The following is a 21,304-nucleotide window of genomic DNA, read 5'->3' on the forward strand; positions in this document are numbered from 1 at the left end:
TCTCACTGGTGATACTTAAATAAGTGGTGGGTACCTTGGTATATTGCCTTTAAATAGTTTTTCAAAATCAAGGTGTTTTGTGATATTGTTTTACTCTTAGAGGCTAAAACTCAACATTTTCCAAGTGGCATTCTTCATGGAGTAATTTATCAGTAATTTGCCAGCTTCAATACAGTGGCTGAAGATTACAAAAAAACCACCAGGGAATCGAAGAGGAAAGCAAAAATATAAAGCCTGTGTAAATTTCAGTTCCTACTACTCACTGGTTTAGCAACACAGATATATGTATTGAAAGAGGGAATATCCTGAAAAAATGGCATACTATAGAAAAACATTAGGTTGTTTATCCCATATAATACTGGGTATAAAGAAAGATTGTCAGAGAAAACTTGGAAGTCTAGACAATTGATATAAATTCAGACCTTGTGTGAGTGGGTTCAACTCCACTGCAATCAGGTTTGAATTTGGCCTGATTACTGTACCAAAAGTCCAGAAAGAATATCTTGATACTGGGACTGTTGATTAATCACACTTAACTCATGCGATTAACTCAAAAAATTAATTGCGATTAAAACAATTAATTTTTAACAGTTTTAATTGCACTGTTAAACAATAGAATACCAATTGAAATTTATTAAATATTTTGGATGTTTTTCTACATTTTCATATATATTGTATTCTGTGTTGTAATTGAAAACAAAGTGTATATTATTTTTGAGTATAAATATTTGCATTGTAAAAATGATAAACAAAAGAAATAGTATTTATATATAAGTACTGTAGTGCAATCTCTTTGTCGTGAAAGTGCAACTTACAAACGTAGATTTTTTTTGTTATATAACTGCACTCCAAAACAAAATAATGTAAAACTTTGGAGCCTACAAGTCCACTCAGTCCTACTTCTTGTTCAGCCAATGGCTAAGACAAACAAGTTTGTTTACATTTACAGGAGATAATTTGCCCTCTTCTTATTTACAATGTCACCAGACAATAAGAACAGACATTTGCATGGCATTTTGTAGCCAGCATTGCAAGGTATTTATGTGCCAGATATGCTAAATATTCGTATGCCCCTTCATGCTTTGGCCACCATTCCAGAGGACATGCTTCCATGCTGATGATGCTCTTAAAAAAAATAATGCGTTAATTAAATTTGTGACTGAACTCCTTGGGGGAGAATTCTATGTCCCTTGCTCTGTTTTACCCGCATTTTGCCATATATTTCATGTTACAGCAGTCTTGGATGATGACCCAGCACGTTGTTCATTTTAAGAACACTTTCACTGCAGATTTGACAAAACGCAAAGAAGGTATTAATGTGAGATTTCTAAAGATAGCTACAGCACTTGACCCAAGATTTAGGAATCTGAAGTGCCTTCCAAAATCTGAGAGGGATGAGGTGTGGAGCATGCTTTCAGAAGTCTTAAAAGAGCAACACTCTGATGCGGAAACTACAGAACCCGAACCACCAAAAATGAAAATCAACCGTGTTCTGGTGGCATCTGACTCAGATAATGAAAAGGAACATGTGTCAGTCTGCACTGCTTTAGATTGTTATCGAATAGAACCCGTCATCAGCATGGACGCATGTCCCCTGGTATGGTGGTTGAAGCATGAAGGGACATATGACTCTTTAGCACATCTGGCACATAAATATCTTGCAATACTGGCTACAAGAGTGCCATGAGAACACCTGTTCTCACGTTCAGGTGACATTGTAAACAAGAAGCGGACAGCATTATCTCCTGCAAATGTAAACAAGAAGTGGGACTGAATGGATTTGCAGGCTCTCAAATTTTACATTGTTTTATTTTTAAATGCAGGGTTTTTTGTACATAATTCTACATTTGTAAGTTCAACTTTCGTGATAAAGATATTGCACTACAGTACTTGTAGTAGATAAGTTGAAAAATACTATTTCTTTTGTTTTTTTTACAGTGAAAATATTTGTAATAAAAATAAATATAGAGTGGGCACTGTATACTTTGTATTCTGTGTTGTAATTGAAATCAATATATTTGAAAATGTAGAAAACATCCAAAAATATTTAAATAAATGGTATTCTATTATTGTTTAACAGTGTGATAAATCACGATTAATTTTTTTAATCACTTGAGAGCCCTACTTGATACTAATATAGCAATCCTTAGTTCTTAATGAAACATAAGTAAAATTTTCTAAGCCTTTCAGATTGATTCCAGACAATGGAATAAATCCCTAAATTGTTATTTATTCATTCCCAAAGTTATGAAGGAGTCAGATGGCTGGGATCTGTGTCTGAGATAGCAGAGAAAAGCCCAGCACGTTGGATCAGTTTCTCTCTAACAAAGAAAAAGGTTTTGCATGATTATCTTTTTACTTATGGAGAACACTCAGGATGAAATCCTGGCCTCAGTGAAGCTGATGGGAGTTTTGCCATGTGTCTCCAATAGGACCAGGATTTCACCCTCAGTGCTCACTTTGGTGAATTAGGAATAACAGATGTTAGGAGAATGTGTACAAGATGGAAAGAAATGGCAGACCAGTGAAGGGACAGCAATAGAGCTAGATCACTGCAGAGCCAGGGAACAAGGAAGTGTAATGTGCTTTCTCTCTGCCGTCCACTCTTCCCAACTTCCAAGGAGCAGCTACCTGAACCTTGCCCCTGGGATGGGAGGAGAGCATGCCAAAGACTGTCCCTCCCTAGCAAGTGGGAATGAAGTGGATGAGGAGAGGAGTGTGCACCAGTCAGTGGGGGAAGAGAAATACCTTGGGTTTGGTAAAGGGATAATGCAACGTCCATCTAACCCTCATGCCAAAGTGGAGCTCTGAAGGAATTGTGACTAAATGGAGTGTCTCTAATCTATCTAGTTACTTACATGGCCCTTATTACCATCCTATCTGAACACCTCACAGTCTTTATCTTCACAACACCCCAGTGAGGTAAGGAAGTGCTAATATCTCCATTTTACAGATGGGAAACTGAGACATAGAAAGGCTAAGTGACTTGCCCACAGTCACATGTGGTAGAGAAGGCCTTTGAACCTGCATCATGTAAGTCGTAGGTTAGCCCCTTAAGTACTGGGCCACCCCGCCACTTCCTCCCTGACTCCCAATTCCTTCTGAGAGCTCCTCCTTGGCTGGTACAAGTATGTGTTACCCCATAGGTTGAAGCTTCAAGTTAAGTCTCAGTTTAGCCCGTAATGGTGGGGAAAATCAAGAATGAGATGAAAGAAAGCAGTCATAGTTTGAACCTTTATGATTTATTTATTTATAATAGATGTAAAAATAAGTACTGCACATTTGGAGGGGTTGGGGGGAAGGAAAGGGTGGGGTAATCTTCCCCAAGAATTTAGAAAGATTGCTCATTACCAGCCTTGAGGCAATTCAGGCATTTTATTTTTTAACTACCACAAACTGACAAATATATAAAATGGATCAAAATATGATATATACTTCCTGGGCAAATAAAGCCAAAAATGAAACAATCCATATGAAAAAGAGAAGGGGGAACAAAAAGAATTACATACAGACTCAATGTCTGCAGATTTATATATATATGAAGTCATGGAATTAGAACTAGCATTAAATTATTCTTTAAAAAAAATCCCAGTGGTCAGCATTTGAATGTCTGTTTCAATGTACTGCTAATCAAGTTAAGATGAATGATTTAGCTGTACATAAGTAGCACTATTACTGGTGCTTAATTAAGAGGAACCTATTAAAATATGTCACCGTATTAATATTTTGGGGGAAACTAACAAATCTAAAGAAAAACTGAGGTTTCTGATCTTAAAAACAAGTTAAAATTGTGGCCTTCGCAGTTAAAGTTGCCTTTGTAATGTAAAATTCTAAAAGAACAAAACAAAACCCCCACACAAAGATTTAAAGGGAGTAAAGGTGGAAACTATTAAAACTCATTTTATGAGGCAGAGTTACTGCTGCAGAGATGGTAATGGCGCCTCAGCTAGATTATTTATTTCAGATGTTACCACTGCAGAATGATATAAAACCTAGCAGTAAGATTGCTAGATGATATGCTACTTTACAAAAATAGGGTCTAAAATTACCTAATTTTCATCTTTATCAACTGATTTCTATCTGACCCAAGTTTAGGGCATTTGTTGCATAATTCAAACCATGAAAAGTTGGTCAGAATTGAAAACCAATTAACTAAAACAATTTAGTATGAATTCAAAGGCTTAAAAAACCTGCACTCCCCATCATTCAAAACACCTGAAACACATGGGTTAAACTGAATGGAGTTTTGAAAATTACCCCAGTAGCAAATTCTTTCCCAAGTATTTGAAATAATTCTAGAAATTGGCAAGGCAAAAATTGCTTCTAATTAATGAGCTGTTTAAAGACACTATTTCCATGCTTCCTGGAGCCAAAAGAAAGATCCGGGGGTAACATTTTCAAAAGCGCTTAAGTGATTTAGGAGTCCTATGTCAGAAAGTGAAAGTGAATGGGAGTTGGGCTCCTAAGTGCCCAGGTCACTTTTTGAAAATGGGATTTAGACTTCCCAGTCACTTAGGCTTGGTCCACACTGGGCCGGGGGATCGATCTAGGAAACGCAACTTCAGCTACGAGAATAGCGTAGCTGAAGTCGACGTTTCCTAGATCGAGCTAAGTTTACTTACTGCGGGTCCACGCGGCGCAGGCAAGCTCCCCCGTCGACAGCGCTTCCTCCTCTCGGCGAGCAGGAGTTCCGCAGTCGACATGGGAGCGCTTCTGGGATCGATCTCTATCCGCCGAATCAGGCGGGTAGTGTGGACCTAGCCTTAGACACTTCTGAAAATTTTACCCATGATTTTGACCCAGTGTTGCTATGTCGCTATATGACCAAGTTAAAAAGAGTTTGCACTCTTCAGTCTCAGTGGGTATGTCTACATAGCAATTAGAGACCCACAGCTGGCCTGTGCCAGCTGACTCTGGCTGCGGGGCTCTTTAATTGTGGTGTAGATGTTGGGGCTCGGGCCGGTGCCCGAACTCTGACCTTCCCCCTCGCAGGGTCCTAGAGCCCAAGCTTTAGCCTGAGCCCAAAAGTCTACACTACAGTTGCATAGCCCCTTAGCCTGACACCTTCAAGCCTGAGTCAGCTGGCATAGTCCAGCCACAGGTTTTTAATGGCAGTGTAGACATACCCTATATTCCTTCTCAGCAGGAGACAAATTCGGAAACATTGATAAATGCTAAAAGGCAGATTTCAAAGGACCAGACTATTCTGGACCTGATTCAACAAAACACTTAAGCAGATGCTGAAGTCAATAAGACTTAAGCATATGTTTTGCTAAATGAGCATGAGATTACTCATGTGCTGATAGATAAGCATCTACTTATATGATTTGCTTAATTTGTGGCCTCTATGACTAAACTTATTTGAGTTCAAGACTGAAGAAACCCAACATCCAAACTAGCATGAGAACATTAAATATTTTTATAGTCAAAAGTAAGGGAGCAACTTGCTATGCTTAAATTTGGAGGCATATAGGAATGCAAACTTTATTTATTCTACAGTTTAGTGAGGCCAAAGTTGTCAAATCTGGGTGCCTAACATTAGATGCCTAATTGTGTAAATAACGGTTTGCCTATATAAGGTGATGTAATGCACTCTATGTAGGTGTGATTACTAAAGCAAACTAATGTGTTGTACATTAATTGGTCCATGTAGACCCTGCTGAAATGCATCCATTCTTTTTCTGTTGTTTGTGAATAAAGTCTTAGTGAGATACTTTGGGAATAAGTCCACTGCTTTTGCCCTTTCTCCAAGACAAATTGAATATTAATACAGTGGGTTTGTTGAGAATACGCACAGCCTTATTTAGGCAACATTCACAGTAAATAACCATCATCATATGCAGAAATAACTATTCCCTCCCTCTCCTTCCCAAGTCTAAGGTCATCACCTTCACTGACTTCTCATAGTGACTTTGGTCACTCCGGTATCCTGGGTGAGTCTTGGCCTTCCCTACTTGTGGGGAAGTCCTTGGTTTGTGTCACACTCCCTGCCTTGCTGGTTATGGTAGCACTTAGGCCTTCCATAAGAAGGTCCTGTTGAATTCCAACAAATGAGCCTGATTTTGCCATCAGTTTTCTGCATAGAGAAGTCTAATTGAAGTCACTGGGAGTTGTGTGTGTATACTAAAAGGCAAAATCTGACCCAGTGGCTTTGGATGGTGATCTGTCTGCACTTCTTCGAAGTCTTTTCAACACCTTTGATTATAACTGCTTTGCAAAGACAATATTTACCATCCTGTTGCAATAAATTGTAAATGATGTGCACTATGCACTGCAGCCCTATTGACCAAATACACTTTGGTACCTGGATAGGATGGTTGAAAACGATCACTGGCTGGACAGGACCCACAGTCCAGGCTGACTGTTGTAAACCAATTTAGGTAGCAGTGAGCAGTGGCAAAGCAAACTCCTGGAAGGGATGTTAGCAAAGTACCATCCTACCCCAAGACAACCAAAGGGAAATTAAGAGGATAGATGTTAGCCTGGCTTTAATTCAGAAATATGGAAAAATAAAACACTAGCCAAATACTCTTGATTTATGTAATCTCATTTCATTATAGGAATTTCCAGATTCATTGAAAGAACAGACACATCTGAAAGAATGGCATATCTACAAAACACAGATACAAACCATTCCAGCCTACATTGCCCGGTTTCAAGAGCTGAAAGTATTGGAGTTATCAAATAACCAGATCACACATCTTCCAGTTGAAATTGGTATGTTGATTTGGATTTAGCTGTTTAATTTTATGGTTAAATGTGCAAATGCATGGTGATCAATTGGCATGAAGCTACGAGTAAATATAGACCAACCCAGTCCCAAAGTCTATTCTCTCTACCGTTTTCAGCAAATAGTTATGCCTTGATGTTTACTGTTTTTCAGATACTTTATATGTACTGAATCATGAATGATATTTTGCAGTCAAACCTGGCCAAAATATAAGAGAAAATGACACTCACCTATTGTTAGGCAGTGACTTTGGTTTCTATGGTGCCATTGTTTGTTTTTAAGTTCTACTTAAGAATGGACAGCATTTTATGGCCCATTGTTAGATTATCAACAATGAGAACAACATCACAGAACACCAACCTGAAACACACAAGTTAAAGCACGTGCACGCGCGCGCGCACACACACACACACACACACACAAATTAAAATAAATAAATAAAAATTCAGATACTAGCAATGGGGAAACCCACAACATATAATTTTGGATAAAATGCCTTCTTTTAATCCATCCATTTCGCCTCAGTAGTGAAGGGGTCTTAAAAAAAGTGCTGTTTCCAATCCAGGCAACCAGAGGTTTTGCTAAAGACAGAATTTAATTCTTAACTCTTATATAGTCTGGCTTTTATGACTTTAAATTTAAACAAATGCTCATACTATTTGGCCTTTTAGTGGTTTACAGTGGTCTCTCAAAATTGTATTTTGTTTTGAAAGATTCTACCAGTTTGAGAGAGCTTTGTTATACTTAAAATGAGGAATATTGCTGGAATTGGTACTACCAAAGTAGAAAAAACCCTCTGTGCAGCTGTAAACCACACTAACATAGTAGGGCTATTGCCCTACTCTAGTGCCTAGGCCAGGCAGAGAGATTTGAGTCTGCTATTGCTACCTACTCTTTTGGCAGTAGAGACTCTTGCTTTGAGATCGAGAGGTCCCAGGTCCATGCCCTGCAGATGACGCAACTGGGGTGTCAGTATATATATCTATATACTATGCCAGTATATTCATTCAAGTAAAGAAATGAAAAAGAAAAAAGACTTAAAAAATGAAACCGCCCTCTTTTCAATTATCTATCCCAGAATCTTACGCAATAACTTTGCTGGAAACACTGCAGCGGAGCTGCTGTAGCGCTTCATTCATTCATTCATTCATTCATTCAAGACACTCAATACAGTGATGGGAGGGGTTTTCCCGTCAAGGGAGTTAATCCGTCTCCCCAAGAATTCTTCTATTGACCTAGCACTGTCTACACTGGGAGTTAGGTTGGCATAGTCATTTTGCTCAGGGGTGTGGATTTTTCACACCTCTGAGCAATGTAGCTGTGTCAACATAACTTTTTAGTGTAGACCTGGCCTTAGCTTTTATTTCTATTTCTTTTAGTTAGAGACTTGGTACTTGGAGTTCACTGCCACATTTGGCTTTCCCAGATGGTAGATTAACAATGATACTTTTGATTTATTTGTTTACTTACATTGTATTTTATACAGATAATTGCCCACTGACATAAAAAAATATTTTATAGGGGCATTCCGGTGGCTAAATAGTGTAACAAATTGTAAACAAGACATAACGAGGAGATTATGAACATAAAGTAAACACTCCTGGTCTGGCTGTTTTATCCATTCTTTAACCTTAGAACTGACATAGGCCAGTGGGCGTAATTGGCGGAAACATTCCACGATGCGGCAGTAGGGAATGGGGGGAAACATGATTCCAAAATTAGATTCTATGTGAGGTAACATGAAAAAAATGGCTAACCATAGTTGTCTTAAATTAACTAAAGACAGGACTGCCTAGACTATTGTGTGCCATATTAAAAAATTACCACAGCTTGACCATTTGAAGCAGGTAAAGGCCATTACAGTTTCTTCAGTCTCTGGTGATACTGGATATTAAGAAAGGAGTCAGTCCTGCCAATCAAAGCTGATTAAGAAAAGTAATAACATTTGTTTCAAGGAATAAAGACATAAAACTAGGTATTACTGGCATGACCTGTTCTCTACAGAAGGATGATTTTGAAGCCATTCAAGACCTAACTTGGTAAATGAGGATAAAAAGTTTCAGATTTGTTTGCTACCAACCACTTATCTTTTTTTAAAAAAATCGATACATTCATTGGACTAAATTTTGCCTATGATAATTTTCATGCAACTCCCACTGAAAGAATTATTTTGGGGAAGTTCTATGACTTGTGTTATACAGGAGGCCAGTCTAGATGATCACAATGATCCCTTCTGGCCTTGGAATCTATGAATAGCAGCTGGAGTTTCTCTGCTCTATGGGTGAAATTCAGCCCTGTGTGTAGGGACTGTGTGGGGTTTATAATTACCAATTAAGTTCTGTTTTGTGTTTTTTCAATGGTACTTAGCTTTGTGTGGTCTCACTGCATAATGTTGAGTTTTGAAGGTTTGGGGCCCTACTATGCCAGTGTGAGGTTCTCCACACCACATAAGCCCTGTGCTGAGAGGAACTGCCTGCACAGCAGACAAAGAAGGGTGTCTTCACAACCCTTACCTGCAGTGGAAAAGTCTACAGGTCAACTGTGCATACGTTGGTCTTGAAAACCGTGGTTGGCTGTGGGTCCCAGCAATCCAAATCTTGCCGTGTAATTGTCTGTGACATAAGGGCCTGATCTACAGCCCATTAAAGTCAATGGGAGTATTTGGGTCCCTTTGTATCAGGTGCCTCACGAGAAGAGGCTGCTGCTGCTATTTCAAGATATAGACTAGAATACCAGCTAAGGGGGTGGATTTCATTTCCCCAATACCTTTGCAATCTACCTGTGTAGAACTTGATTACTCAGGCTTTATGCAGGTGGAAAACTTTAAGCACATGTCTTTCCATGCAAACCTCTGTGAATATTGACAGGTATAAACAGAAGGATGCCCTTGATAGCTGACTTCCTAAGATGAGCCAGGCTGGCAGAGGGTCACTACTGAAGACCTCATAAACTAGATGGGATGGAGGTTTTGGGGGATATCTAGCCAAATTTTCACTTTACAGATTTTTTTTGTTTAAAGCAAACCCCCAAGAATTTCCATACACAAAGCTGTATTTTGTTTTTGAAATAAAAGAATTGTAGGATATTGTGTTGCATTATTTGAAAAGTACTATGTGGTCATATAATTAGAGTGTCTTTATGGGATTGTTGATTGTGTGTTCAACCTTAACTTTGGGATTGCCTGATTTTGAGCACTTAACTGTGAAACCTTGATGTTCTCTCCAATATAGGCTTTTTTTTTTTTTTTTTTTATGGAACATGTAATCAGTTAGTTCAAGTCTAATCTAGAAAATGTACTTTAGTCTAAAAAGGCAGCTTGGCTTTTAAAGTTTCTTTGACTATTAACATGCTGGCTGAGACATCAGTTTGGAAACCACATAAGCATGATCTTAACATCCATTGACTTAATGGGATGTACGTACGCTCTTAATCTCTTTGCTGAAGCAGGCCCTGAATGTGTTTACCCCGCTCTAATGACTAGTCTGCTACCACCTAGTCAAGCTGCTCCTGCAGCTCATGTGGTGGAGAGTTGTGCTTTGGCATTGAAAGTCCTGGCTTAAATCCCTGCTGATGGATGACCCCTGGTAGGAGTTGTTCTTAGGGAAACAACTACTTTTTGCACCATTGAGCTGTTAAAAATAGCTCTCAATGACATTATTCCCTGTTGTTTATTCTGTTACTTTGACAAACATTCCATCACTTGGTAGTAAGTTTAAAAGTGAAAACTTCTATTAAAGTGGCAGTTAAATTGATCATGCTGTTGGTGATATGTGAATTATAGACTTGTAAATCACAAATTATCATCTCCCTCACACACACCCACTCTTGTAGAAATCAGGGTGGTTTTTTTTCCATTTCAGGTTGAGCAATCATGGGTACTGTATTTGCATAGATAATATCCTGTTTGGCAATATTAACTGTAGCATTACACGAACATAGAAACTTGTTAAATCAGGGGTATTTTAAAAAGTAAATTAAATGGTAGCAAAATAACTTCTAGCAAGTATCAAGGTATCTTCATTAGGTTGGACTTAAGCCTCCTTGATGCTGCAACTTCAAGCTTGCTGTTTTATGCTCCTGTTGCAACCCCAGGAAACTTATGAACCATGGTGAATATTCTATACTCTGTTTGTAGCTTCATGATAATTGACAGTTACCTTGCATAACCAGAATGAAACATGCTGCTACAGGGATGGCTTTAGAGAATTTTTTACAATATTCCCTCTTGATTGCAAATGCTTTGGCTTTTAAGTAATCTTTGCATATGGAACTCCCCATTGGAATTCACTATGAACGTGATCCAAAGTCCACTGAAGCCAATGGAAAGACATCTGTTAGCTTCAATGATGAGACCACACGGCTCTGTCTAAACTAGAGTTTTATAGACATGTACTATGGATCCAGTTGTACAAAACTCTGAGTGGGGAAAAAATAATGAATTACATTTTAAAATTGATTTCATAATACCTAAAATTCTCAGTGTGCTATCTCAGTGAGCTTCCAGAATTAAGCTGGGAACTCAACCCCCCTTTTCCAATGTTATATAGTCCAGAGGAGTTGGATAGTAGGATAGTAGATCTTAACTTTTTCACATGTTCAGTACTGAATATTGTCCAGAGGAGGGTAACATTTGAAGAAAAACTCCCATTTGGGGGAAGGTGGAAACATTTCTCTGGCAGGTTGACTTTTTAAGAAGTGGCAGTTGTTTGCAGCTGCTCACAGGTTTGGGATATTATAATAAATACTGGGAGACATGGATTTATAGGCATAGGGGAAGTGTGAGGTTATCATAAGATAATTTATCCCATGGCTGTCTCCTCCACATATGTGTTATATTCTATTTTATCTATCTGTCTAATCTATCTTTTAATTTGCTTAAGATATCAAGAAGGTGAATAATACACTAAAATGTAAAAAAACCAAACAAATAACCCCCCTCTGCTTTCTAGACAACAAGGGACTTTGCCAAGGTCAATGAAAATAAATAAATAAAAATTTGCTTAATTACTTCCAAGGGCTTCAGATAGTGGCATTGTATAAATCAGAGCTCCCACTGTGAATTCTGACATGCACATGCCCCATTTATGTAACCTCTCTTTGCTAAAAAAAATTGTATCTATTGATTTATCTTTTGGTTTTATGCTACCTCCCATCACTGTAGTATCTCAGAACATTACAGATAAAATAATCTGGTAAAAAAAAAATCCCCTGGTGGACATATCCGGCTCTATTCTCCTTTTAAATAATAGGAAGATCTGGGTGGGGTGGGAGGAAAAAAGCTTTATCAAATAGAAAGAATTTGCTGCATTTCTTAAAAGTGATTGGACTCTGGATTCCTCTAACCTTCTCCAGATGTTAATCTGACAGCTAGATCCCTTCCACTGAGAATGCTTTATCCCTGGTTTCCATACACTTTGTACTGGACTTTGTGATCTCCATTGTCCCAGAAGAATACAATTGTTTTGGTGGTCCCCAGAGAGATTAGAGTTCGTATTCCATTTATCTGTTCAGAAAAAAAAAATCATAGTTAGATAAAGTTTATATGGAGCCTTGATCCATCAAATTCCCTCCTTCCAAAACAAATAAAACTAAAACCACACATCTTCCCTCTCCTCACCACAGAGATTTCTTCCCACCACTCCTTGCACCTCTCTGACTCCTTGAACTTCCTCCTCAGTCTTCACAAATGGTCTCTTACTCCTAGTTCTTTTTCCCCAGGTGGAGTCTGTTTCCATCCTCCCAACCTACATGGACTTCCTCATCTTCCCCTTCCACACATTCTACTAGAGAGGGACTTCTAGGTTCTCTTTGACTCACTGCCATATCCGTAACCCTCTGACCCTAGATCCCCCATCCCAAAGATAATATCTCAATCTGTCCATGAAAAATAGTGCAATTGCAAACAGGATTGATCTTGTCTTTCTGATTTATTAAATCCAAAATTTTAGATGTGGATACATAAAAACTGGACAAAGAACAAAATTTCACTAACCAAGGTCACTTTGTTGAATAATAATAATGATAATTTTAAAAAATGGTAGTAGTTTCTGAAGCACCACCCACAACCCCAAGCTTTGCCTATTTGTTATGCCACAATCTGATGCCAAAGTAGATAGTTCAAAAAATTATAATCCCTCTCTTTTTCTGGGATGCTTTGATTAGCAGTGAAATAATGAACAATGTTGACATTTAAATTGTCATCAGTAAGCTACAGAGTTTATACCCCTTGAAATGAAACAAGGCCGGAATCACTGGTGTACCAGAGAGGATGAGGAAAAGAGACAATTTACCATTTAATGGACCAAAAGAAGCTCTTGTGTCCAGCTAATTTGACTATTTCGGACCAATGCAGACACCTGCTTTGCAGTTTTCTGTAGGCTTATACGGGTGGAAGAACATTGGTGAAGAATACTGTCCTTAGGTGATAAAAACTACTTTATAATTTTGTCTGCTTTTACTCACTTAGCCATCCCCTTAGAAACTCTAATGCAGGCTTGTCTACCTCTTCAAGTGGCATGGCAATCACTATTGTGCTGCTTTGCATATTAAAAATTAAAAGTTATAGGGTTTAATTACTGGGTTTAATTTTTTAAATAATGAGTTTAAAAAATCACAATGAGAATAAATGGTATCTTATGCAACAACTGTGATGGCATAGCAGGTTCTAATTAAAAATAAAATATTCTTAGACATGAAATTGCCAGGGAAACTATGGGTTTCATTACTGCTTTAACTGCCTCTGCTTGGAAAATACAAGAAGATGTTAGCTGTTTAATGCTCTAATTTATATTTTTTATGGAATGGAAAACTCAGTGCACTAGCCTCATAAAGAGAAGTCAACCACAAAGCTGTACCAGCAGCAAGTTTATTATTGTGGGTTTTTTAAAATTGTGAATTTATGCTTGAGCACCATCTGACACATGTGGGGCCAAATCCTGATCCATTCCATGCAGCCAAAAAGGGGGAGTACCCCTATAGGACTACATAAACGGGCTGCATTTCAGGCTGCTCAATCTTAAGGGTGGCTGGGCCTGATACATAAGGTCTGGTTTTAGAGGGAAGGAAATACAAATACGGCAGTGCTTGTCCACCTCATCCTGCTCAATCAGTAGGACAATTTTGTTAAGATTTCTCACTGTTGCTATCACCAGTTCAGCTTCACAAGTGGTAATGCTGCATTCTGCAGATCTACCCTGAGCAGGGTTAGACAACAAATGGCTTAATGGTCCTCTGAAGCCTGGTGTACGTTAACACTCCATCCGCCAATGGAGCAGAAATGGTAGTAGGGATGGCGAGAAATTTTAGCAAAAATTTCCTGGCAGGGACCAAATTCTCCTCTGGTCTAAATGATTCCAACTCCTATTAACTTCAATGGGAGTTACTCCTGTTTAAAGCCAGGAAGTAATTGGGCCCACGTTGAAACAAATCTTTCCCATCAGACTTGATGTGTTCTTCCTCCACACATCTACAGCTCAATGATTTATTTTTGCTATAACAAGGTGATAAATTGATGTAAGATAGGCTAAATAGTACAAATAATACCTTCATTTCTCTAAATCATGTTACACTCGATAGGCTAACATTATATTTTGATGCACTTGTAAATAGGATAAGCGGTTCACACATTAACACCCTAACTACTGCTATTATCCTCTTGCACCAGCCAAATGAATCTTTTGCAATAATACTACACTGCCAAATCTATGTCTATTGTAGTCTAAAGGCTAATTCTTCTCTTGCCAGTTTAACTGAAACATCACTTAAGAGGAAAAAGGGAAAACAATAATTTCATATGTGCATAGAGCTTAAATACTTACTCAGTTCTTTGTGAGGCAAAGCTTCACCGAAGGCAATGGGAGTTTTGCCTGAGTAAAAGAACTTAAATAAAAACTAAAGTCCAGGTCATGCCTCTTAGCTCAGTGAATCTGCCTCAGATGCCACAGAACAAGGGAGGGGGCTTCTACTTCCACAGAACCATCCTAGGCCCTGTCCCTGGGAGGGTTCACTGTGGATATGGGGCTCGGTAGCTGGGGAGAATGTAGGCCAGGGCAGGCTGACATGGAGGCAGGCATATCATCCTTCCCTGCAATCTGTAGAGGCTCCCCTTGCAGAGCAGATTAACTCTCCTGTGGCCCGGGGCTATTAGATTTTGTGGGGCCCCTGTATACAAGTCTTTTTCCTAATTTAAAACAAAATGATCACAATTGTGGCATTGAGACTACTAATGCTATACTAAACTTGCCTTTTAATTAATATAAAGTCATTCTGTGGTTACATTTCAGTCTTAAAACATGTAGAATGTAGTTAAGTTAATTCAAAATAACCTACTTCTTACCTTAGAAGAGTTGTTATATTCGTTTGGGTGCAGGAGGGGACTCCAGGCTGGGGCAGAGTGTTGGGGTGCAGGAGAGGGTGAGGGGTGCAGGCTCTGGGAGGGAGTTTGGTGCAGGAGGGGATTCTGACCTGGGGCAGGGGGTTGGGTTGCAGGAGTGGGTGCGAGGTGCAGGCTCCGGCCGGGAGGCGCTTACCACAGGCGGTTCTCGGCCGGCAGCCCAGCAGAGCTCAGGCAGGCTGTCTGCTGCCATGACCCCACGCCACTCTCGGAAGCGGCCAGCTGCAGGCACATCTCTGTGGCCCCTGATGGGGGATGGGGGAAGGGGGCTCCATGCACTGCCCCTGCCCCCAGCACCATCCCCGCAGCTCCCATTGGCCAGGAATCCCCTGGCCCCACTGCCTAGGAGCCACTGCCAGAGGGATGTGCCGGTTGCTTTTGGGAGCCGCCCGAGGTAAGCACCGCCTGGCCGGAGCCCGCACCCCTCACCTCCTCCTGCATCCAACCCCGCTGCCCCAGCCCAGAGCCCGTACCCCCCCCCCCCCCCCAACCCCCCCCCCGAGTCTTCCCCCCCCCCCCCCCCCCCCCACAGGTTGCGGTGCAGGAAAGGGTGCGGGATGTGGGCTCTGGGAGGGAGTTTGGGTGTGGGGTGTGGGCTCTGGGCTGGGGCAGGGGGGTTGGGTGCAGGAAGGGGTGAGGGGTGTGGGCTGCGGCTGGGTGGCGCTTACCTTGGGCGGCTCCCAAAAGCAACCAGCACATCCCTCTGGCAGCAGCTCCTAGGCAGGGGGGCTAGGGGGTTTCCGCGTGCTGCCTCTGCCCGCAGACACCGCCCCCACAGCTCCCATTGGTTGCAGTTCCCAGCCAATGGGAGTTGCAGAGTTGGCTCTTGGGGCAGAGGCAGTGCGTGGAGACTCCTTGCCCCCCTCACCCAAGGGCCACAGGGATACTAGCCGCTTCTGGGAGCGATGCAGAGCCAGTGCAGGTAGTTAGCCTGTTCCCCAGTGTGCTGGGAGGGAGAGGAGTTGGGGGTGGGAGGAGTTTCTCAGTGGGGCCCGCGGACCCCCTGGAGTACCCTCGGGGCCCCCAGTTTGAGAAACGCTGCCCTAAGATATCATCAGTGCCTAAGATCCAGCTGACAAGGAGCATAGCTTTCAGTAAAGCAAATAATGTAATAACTGTACATTCTCCTTGTCTTTAATATCAGATATGAGCACCAAAGTCACCAAGATTACACAAAAGAGTGTATAATGCTTGATACTTGCCAGATGCAATTCTTGATGTCCTCCAGTAAGTTTGGTGGCAGGAGAAATCAATGATGATAAAGGCCATGCCAATTGTCACAGCACTCTCCAGCCAAAAGGCAAACTCTTTATTCCTTTTTAGCAGTAACTGAGGGCCTAATTCTGCACATGAGCCAGTTCCTACTGAAGTCAATAGGAGTTTTGCCATTAATACCAATAGAAGCATGATCAGACCTTTTGTGAGATGCTGAGTCCTTTAAACTCCCACGGAACTCATTGGGAGTTGAGGGCATTCCACACCTTGAAGGACTGGGCCCATAGTGACTTCAGTAGGGGTGGCTCCAGACACCAGCGCACCAAGTGCGTGCCTGGGGCAGCAAGCCACGGGGGGCAGCAGTGAGGCAGCCTTCGGCGGCATGCCTGTGGGAGGTCCGCCGGTCCCGCGGCTTCGGCGGCAATTCGGCGGCGGGGACGCGAAGGTGTGGGACCGGCGGACCTCCCGCAGGCGCGCCGCCGAAGGCTGCCTCACTGCCATGCTTGGGGCGGCAAAATACATAGAGCCGCCCCTGGACTTCAGTGATGTTCTGAACAATATTTATGTCTGAATACTTTTTCTTTTAACTAACTGGCACATAGGGTGGCTGTTCCTTTGTTAACCTGAATAGACTTTTGATTCCTTTGTGCTTCTGCCCTACTGATTTTAGCTCTTTATTTTAACAGGTTGTTTAAAACAACTGAAAGAACTCAATGTGAGTTTTAATAATTTGAAGAGCATCCCTCCAGAATTGGGAAACTGTGAGAATCTGGAAAAACTGGATTTGGCTGGAAATATAGAACTTACAGAGCTCCCATTTGAAGTAAGATCTCCAACTGCATTTCTTGTATCTGATTTATTTGGGCTGTTAGATATTTCATCACATGCAGCATAAACAGAGATTCTTACAAACTGATTTCACACACCATCTCATACTTCAACAATACAGTTTTAGTAGCAATGTCATTGAAAATATCTTAGAACAGAGCAGGACAGAGCGTCTGAGTGTCACTTGACAAATGGCTAAATCCTGCTCACATTTGCTGTAGTGCATAAGGCTGGGAAAGGGGCCAAAAGGGATTTTGCATAATGTTGGTGGCTAAGGGAAGGCTGCTGAAGGCTTCCTGCCATGAAACACAAGTGTGAGTTGTCAGCTTTATCCATGTAATACCCCAAGTTGCAACCCCATGTCTATGGGGTGATGGTTTGTTAAAGGAACACGGTGCTGTCCCAAGCAAATAATGCTGTATGCTTCCATGAGCAGCAAAAAATGGTTGGCAGAAATGTAGGTGCTTACATTACTCCTGAGGATCAGTAAGCTCTACTTACTGCATTGTGATGGTGCATGGAGAGACACCCAGCCCTGCAACAGCAGTATATCCCTTATGTTGGATGTGTGGTTGTCTACTCACTGCATACACACTCAACAGGTGTTTGCTATTTAAGGCAGCAATTTGGTCCAAAATGTCTATGGTGAAATTAAATAAAGTTGCTAATTTCATTTTTAATCTAGAAATTTCCTGCATTTTGCCAATGTCACCATCACTTCTCTAAACCTTGATATTTTTTAAACTTCTTGGTTCTGTTGTAGGTCAGATGTTTGGGTGGAAAGTAGGTGTTCAGTTGTGTAGTAGGGAGAAACTGAGGTGCACACAAGCCTGTCTCCCACAACCTCATGTCACAAGCAAACATTGCATATGGACATAAATTATAGTATCAGGCCAGCCAGCAAATCCCATGTGTGCCTGTCTCTCTGTCTTTATAATCTTTATCGTAGTGGTTAGGGTATCTGCCTGGGATGTAGGGGATCAAAATTTGAATCCCCATTCCAGACTTGAACTCAGATCTCCCCTGCAACCAAAGTGAGTGCTCTAACCACCAGGGTGTAGGCTATTCTGAGGTGGTTGCATTCAGTGTCTTCTATTGAAGTTGTTCCACTTTATGTAGCTACATAAATATTCATTGGGCCAGCGAGAGAGAGAGAGTGGTTAATGCACTCACTTGGAGGTAGGATACGTGGATTTAAATCTTCTCTGTCTGATTCAGATATACAGATAAATAGGCTATTTGCCTGGGAAATTTTAAATTTTAAACCACAGTTTTTTAAAGTAATAACATTATCCTTGATAATGTAATATGTGTCTGACATCTGATTGTTAGATGGGCAAGAGATGGTAACTAGGGTGACCAGATGTCCCAATTTTTATAGGGACAGCCCCAATATCCGGGGCTTTGTCTTATATAGGTTCCTATTACCTCCACCTCCATACCAGTTTTTCACACTTGCTGTCTGGTCACCCTAATAATAACTGGCAATAATTGCTTCTTCATGAATGAAAACTATTGAAATAACTTGAATTGTGTTTGGAAGATGAGAGAGACAGAGAAAGAGAGAGATTTTGAAATGCTTATAATACCTGAAAGAGATGAACATATTTACTTCTGAAAATTACCAATCGGGTGAAATGAGTGATTCACAAGAGAAACATCACAACCTCCAATATGACTAGAGGTATGGTGTGTGTGTGTGTGTGTGTGTACAGAAAAATTACCCACAAAGATATTTTTTATTAATAGATTGTCATTTGGAAAGTTCAACTTTTATTTGACTTTCAAAATCCTTAAAAAAAATCTTCCTTGGAAGGTTACAGAAATGTGCAACTTGAAGAAAGCAGGTAATATTCTCCAATGTAAAACTTGCTTGAGAGAAATAATGACAAACTTCAACACAGCAGAAATGATCAGAGTCTAATTTTACCTTGGTATTGTACATAGAATAATGGCCAGGGAGAACCTGATAATATATATGATGATAGATTCAGGGAGATTGATAACATGCCTGTAATTCAGTCAAGATTTTCTGGCAGTACCATAAAAAGTTTATGAGATCATCAGAACTCTGAGACTGAATTACATCTTCAGTAATCAGTCTCCCTACTCTCTTTCTATCCATTTTCTTTATGACAGCTGTAGAATATATAGAAGTTTTTGAGCTTTTAAAGCAATTTATTGAGGAATTTTATAAGGAGAGAATTCTGGATTTTTAAACAGATACAGAAAGAAAATATTACAAACTGACTGAATTAGAGGGGAAAAATTCAGTTGTGTGTGTCACATAACCTGCTACCACTTTCTACATAATAGTGGCAAAAGCATTGTGCACAATCAGTCTGATCCACCTGCAATTCCATGTACAAATCATGCACTTGCATCCCCAAACACCCATTTGACAACCAGCTGTCCAATCTGTGGGCACACTCACTGTGTTCTGGAACTGCAATATGTGTTCATGCATTTTTGCAGGTGCACCAGTTGCTCCTGTTTTTAACATTTCGTCCACAGTGACAAAGGATGTGCATAAGCCCCAGAATTTGCAAGTCAGCTATATATGAAGTCAACAGATAACTGCTATATATCAGGAATTTTCTGTAGTTTTTTATGGGGTCAAATACTGAGAGGTGCTGAGCACCTGCAACTCACATTTACTTCAGTGTAAGATCCAGCTGCTAGCAGATGTGCAGCACCTTTAATGATAAGGACCATTAACAATACACGATGACTTAGGTCTTTTACATTACATTTTGCTTTGTGTATGGTATAGTATACCTTAGAAACCATATATAGTTAAGTCTTTTTTTCACAGAACAGCTCTGCTTGTAGTCAAATAAACTGCCGTATGAATATTGATATAATTCTGGACTTTTATATCATTATTCCATACCAAAAAAATCCTCCCAAAGCCCCCCAAAAGTCTATGTTAAAAGAACATTATGGTTGCAAACTCAAAGAACTCAAAAGTTAGGAAATACCAGAATTAACACACACTTAATTCTGCCCCCTTTTCCAAATGCATTATGATATAGACCTTAACTACATGAGCTTATACTTTTTTCCCCACAGGTAACTTGTGCTTGGAGCGCTTTACTAGTGAAGGAATACCGGCATACTATCCTGCCAATCGCTTTTAGTGTGCGTGCAGATGCCACTATGAATGAAATTAACGAGCTTGGTACAGGACAGATTTGCTGGTATAGCTGTATCTACATTAGGGGCTTCTGTAACTTGGCACCCTGTGTCAGTCAGGGATTACACCTCTTCACACCTCTGACTGACATAGCTCTGCTGACAGAAGTTTGTAGCATAGACCTGGCGCCAGCGTCAATAAGGACTGCTTTGTGTGAGTTAGAGTTGGTAGGATCATGTGTCTCTCCTTCTCTATCCTCCCTAATGGGCAAGTCCTCACAAAGTATCATAGATTCATTGTCTTCTATGGAGCTGTGACAATTGATACCAGCTGGTGATCTGCCCTATGATGTCTTCTTTCCCCCAAAATCATGTTCTCTTCACATTTGGATGTATCTGGACTAGAAAGAAAGATTTGTTTATTTATTTACTTTACAAACACCACCACCACCCAACATTTTGCTAACACATTTTCATGAACACATTTTAAAGGTCTCATGTAGACAGCACAAGTTATATTTTAATATGTCTTATCTGGTTCAGGTGAAACCAAGCTAACACTACAAAGCTAATTTTTTTTTAAATGTTTTTATTCTAGTCTAGACATGCTTTTTGTGTGCATATACAACAGAGTGGAAACAGCTTGAATCCTAATGTCTGAAGCTCTGGGATTCAAGTGACAATGACTTGAAATCCCAGCACTTCAGACCCTAGATTTCAAGTCATTTTAACTCAGCTCTGTACACACACACACACAGTGGGGCAGAAAACAATGCAGGGTGGAGGGGTAATTTTTACCATGTGCCTTTAAAACAAGTATCTCTGATAGGAAATATTAAGTAGCTACTTTGGATTTGCTGTTCAGGAAAATCAAATTTCAAAAAGGTTAATGGAGGGTGCGTCTGGTGTTCTGAACTTCCTATGCAGTGAATAGTGTATGCTGCTGTTAGGGGGGATCCCAGCAGGTTATTTGGACATCCCTTTGTGCAGCCTGAACAATGCAG

At 40.5% G+C, this 21,304-nt stretch overlaps 1 protein-coding gene across 1 annotated transcript in view; it reads left to right on the forward strand.

Moving 5' to 3' along the window:
* Positions 1–21,304, forward strand: part of LRRC2 (leucine rich repeat containing 2) — a 69,987-nt gene that overhangs the window by 23,446 nt on the left and 25,237 nt on the right. Inside the window, exons 4-5 of the mRNA XM_024208978.3 lie at positions 6,561–6,717; positions 17,024–17,160. Coding sequence (XP_024064746.1) covers positions 6,561–6,717; positions 17,024–17,160 — 294 coding nt within the window. The remainder of the gene's footprint in view (positions 1–6,560; positions 6,718–17,023; positions 17,161–21,304) is intronic.

Source organism: Terrapene carolina, unplaced genomic scaffold (assembly GCF_002925995.2).
Source record: "Terrapene carolina triunguis isolate 2854851 unplaced genomic scaffold, T_m_triunguis-2.0 Scaffold113, whole genome shotgun sequence".
Taxonomy (NCBI): Eukaryota; Metazoa; Chordata; order Testudines; family Emydidae; genus Terrapene; species Terrapene triunguis.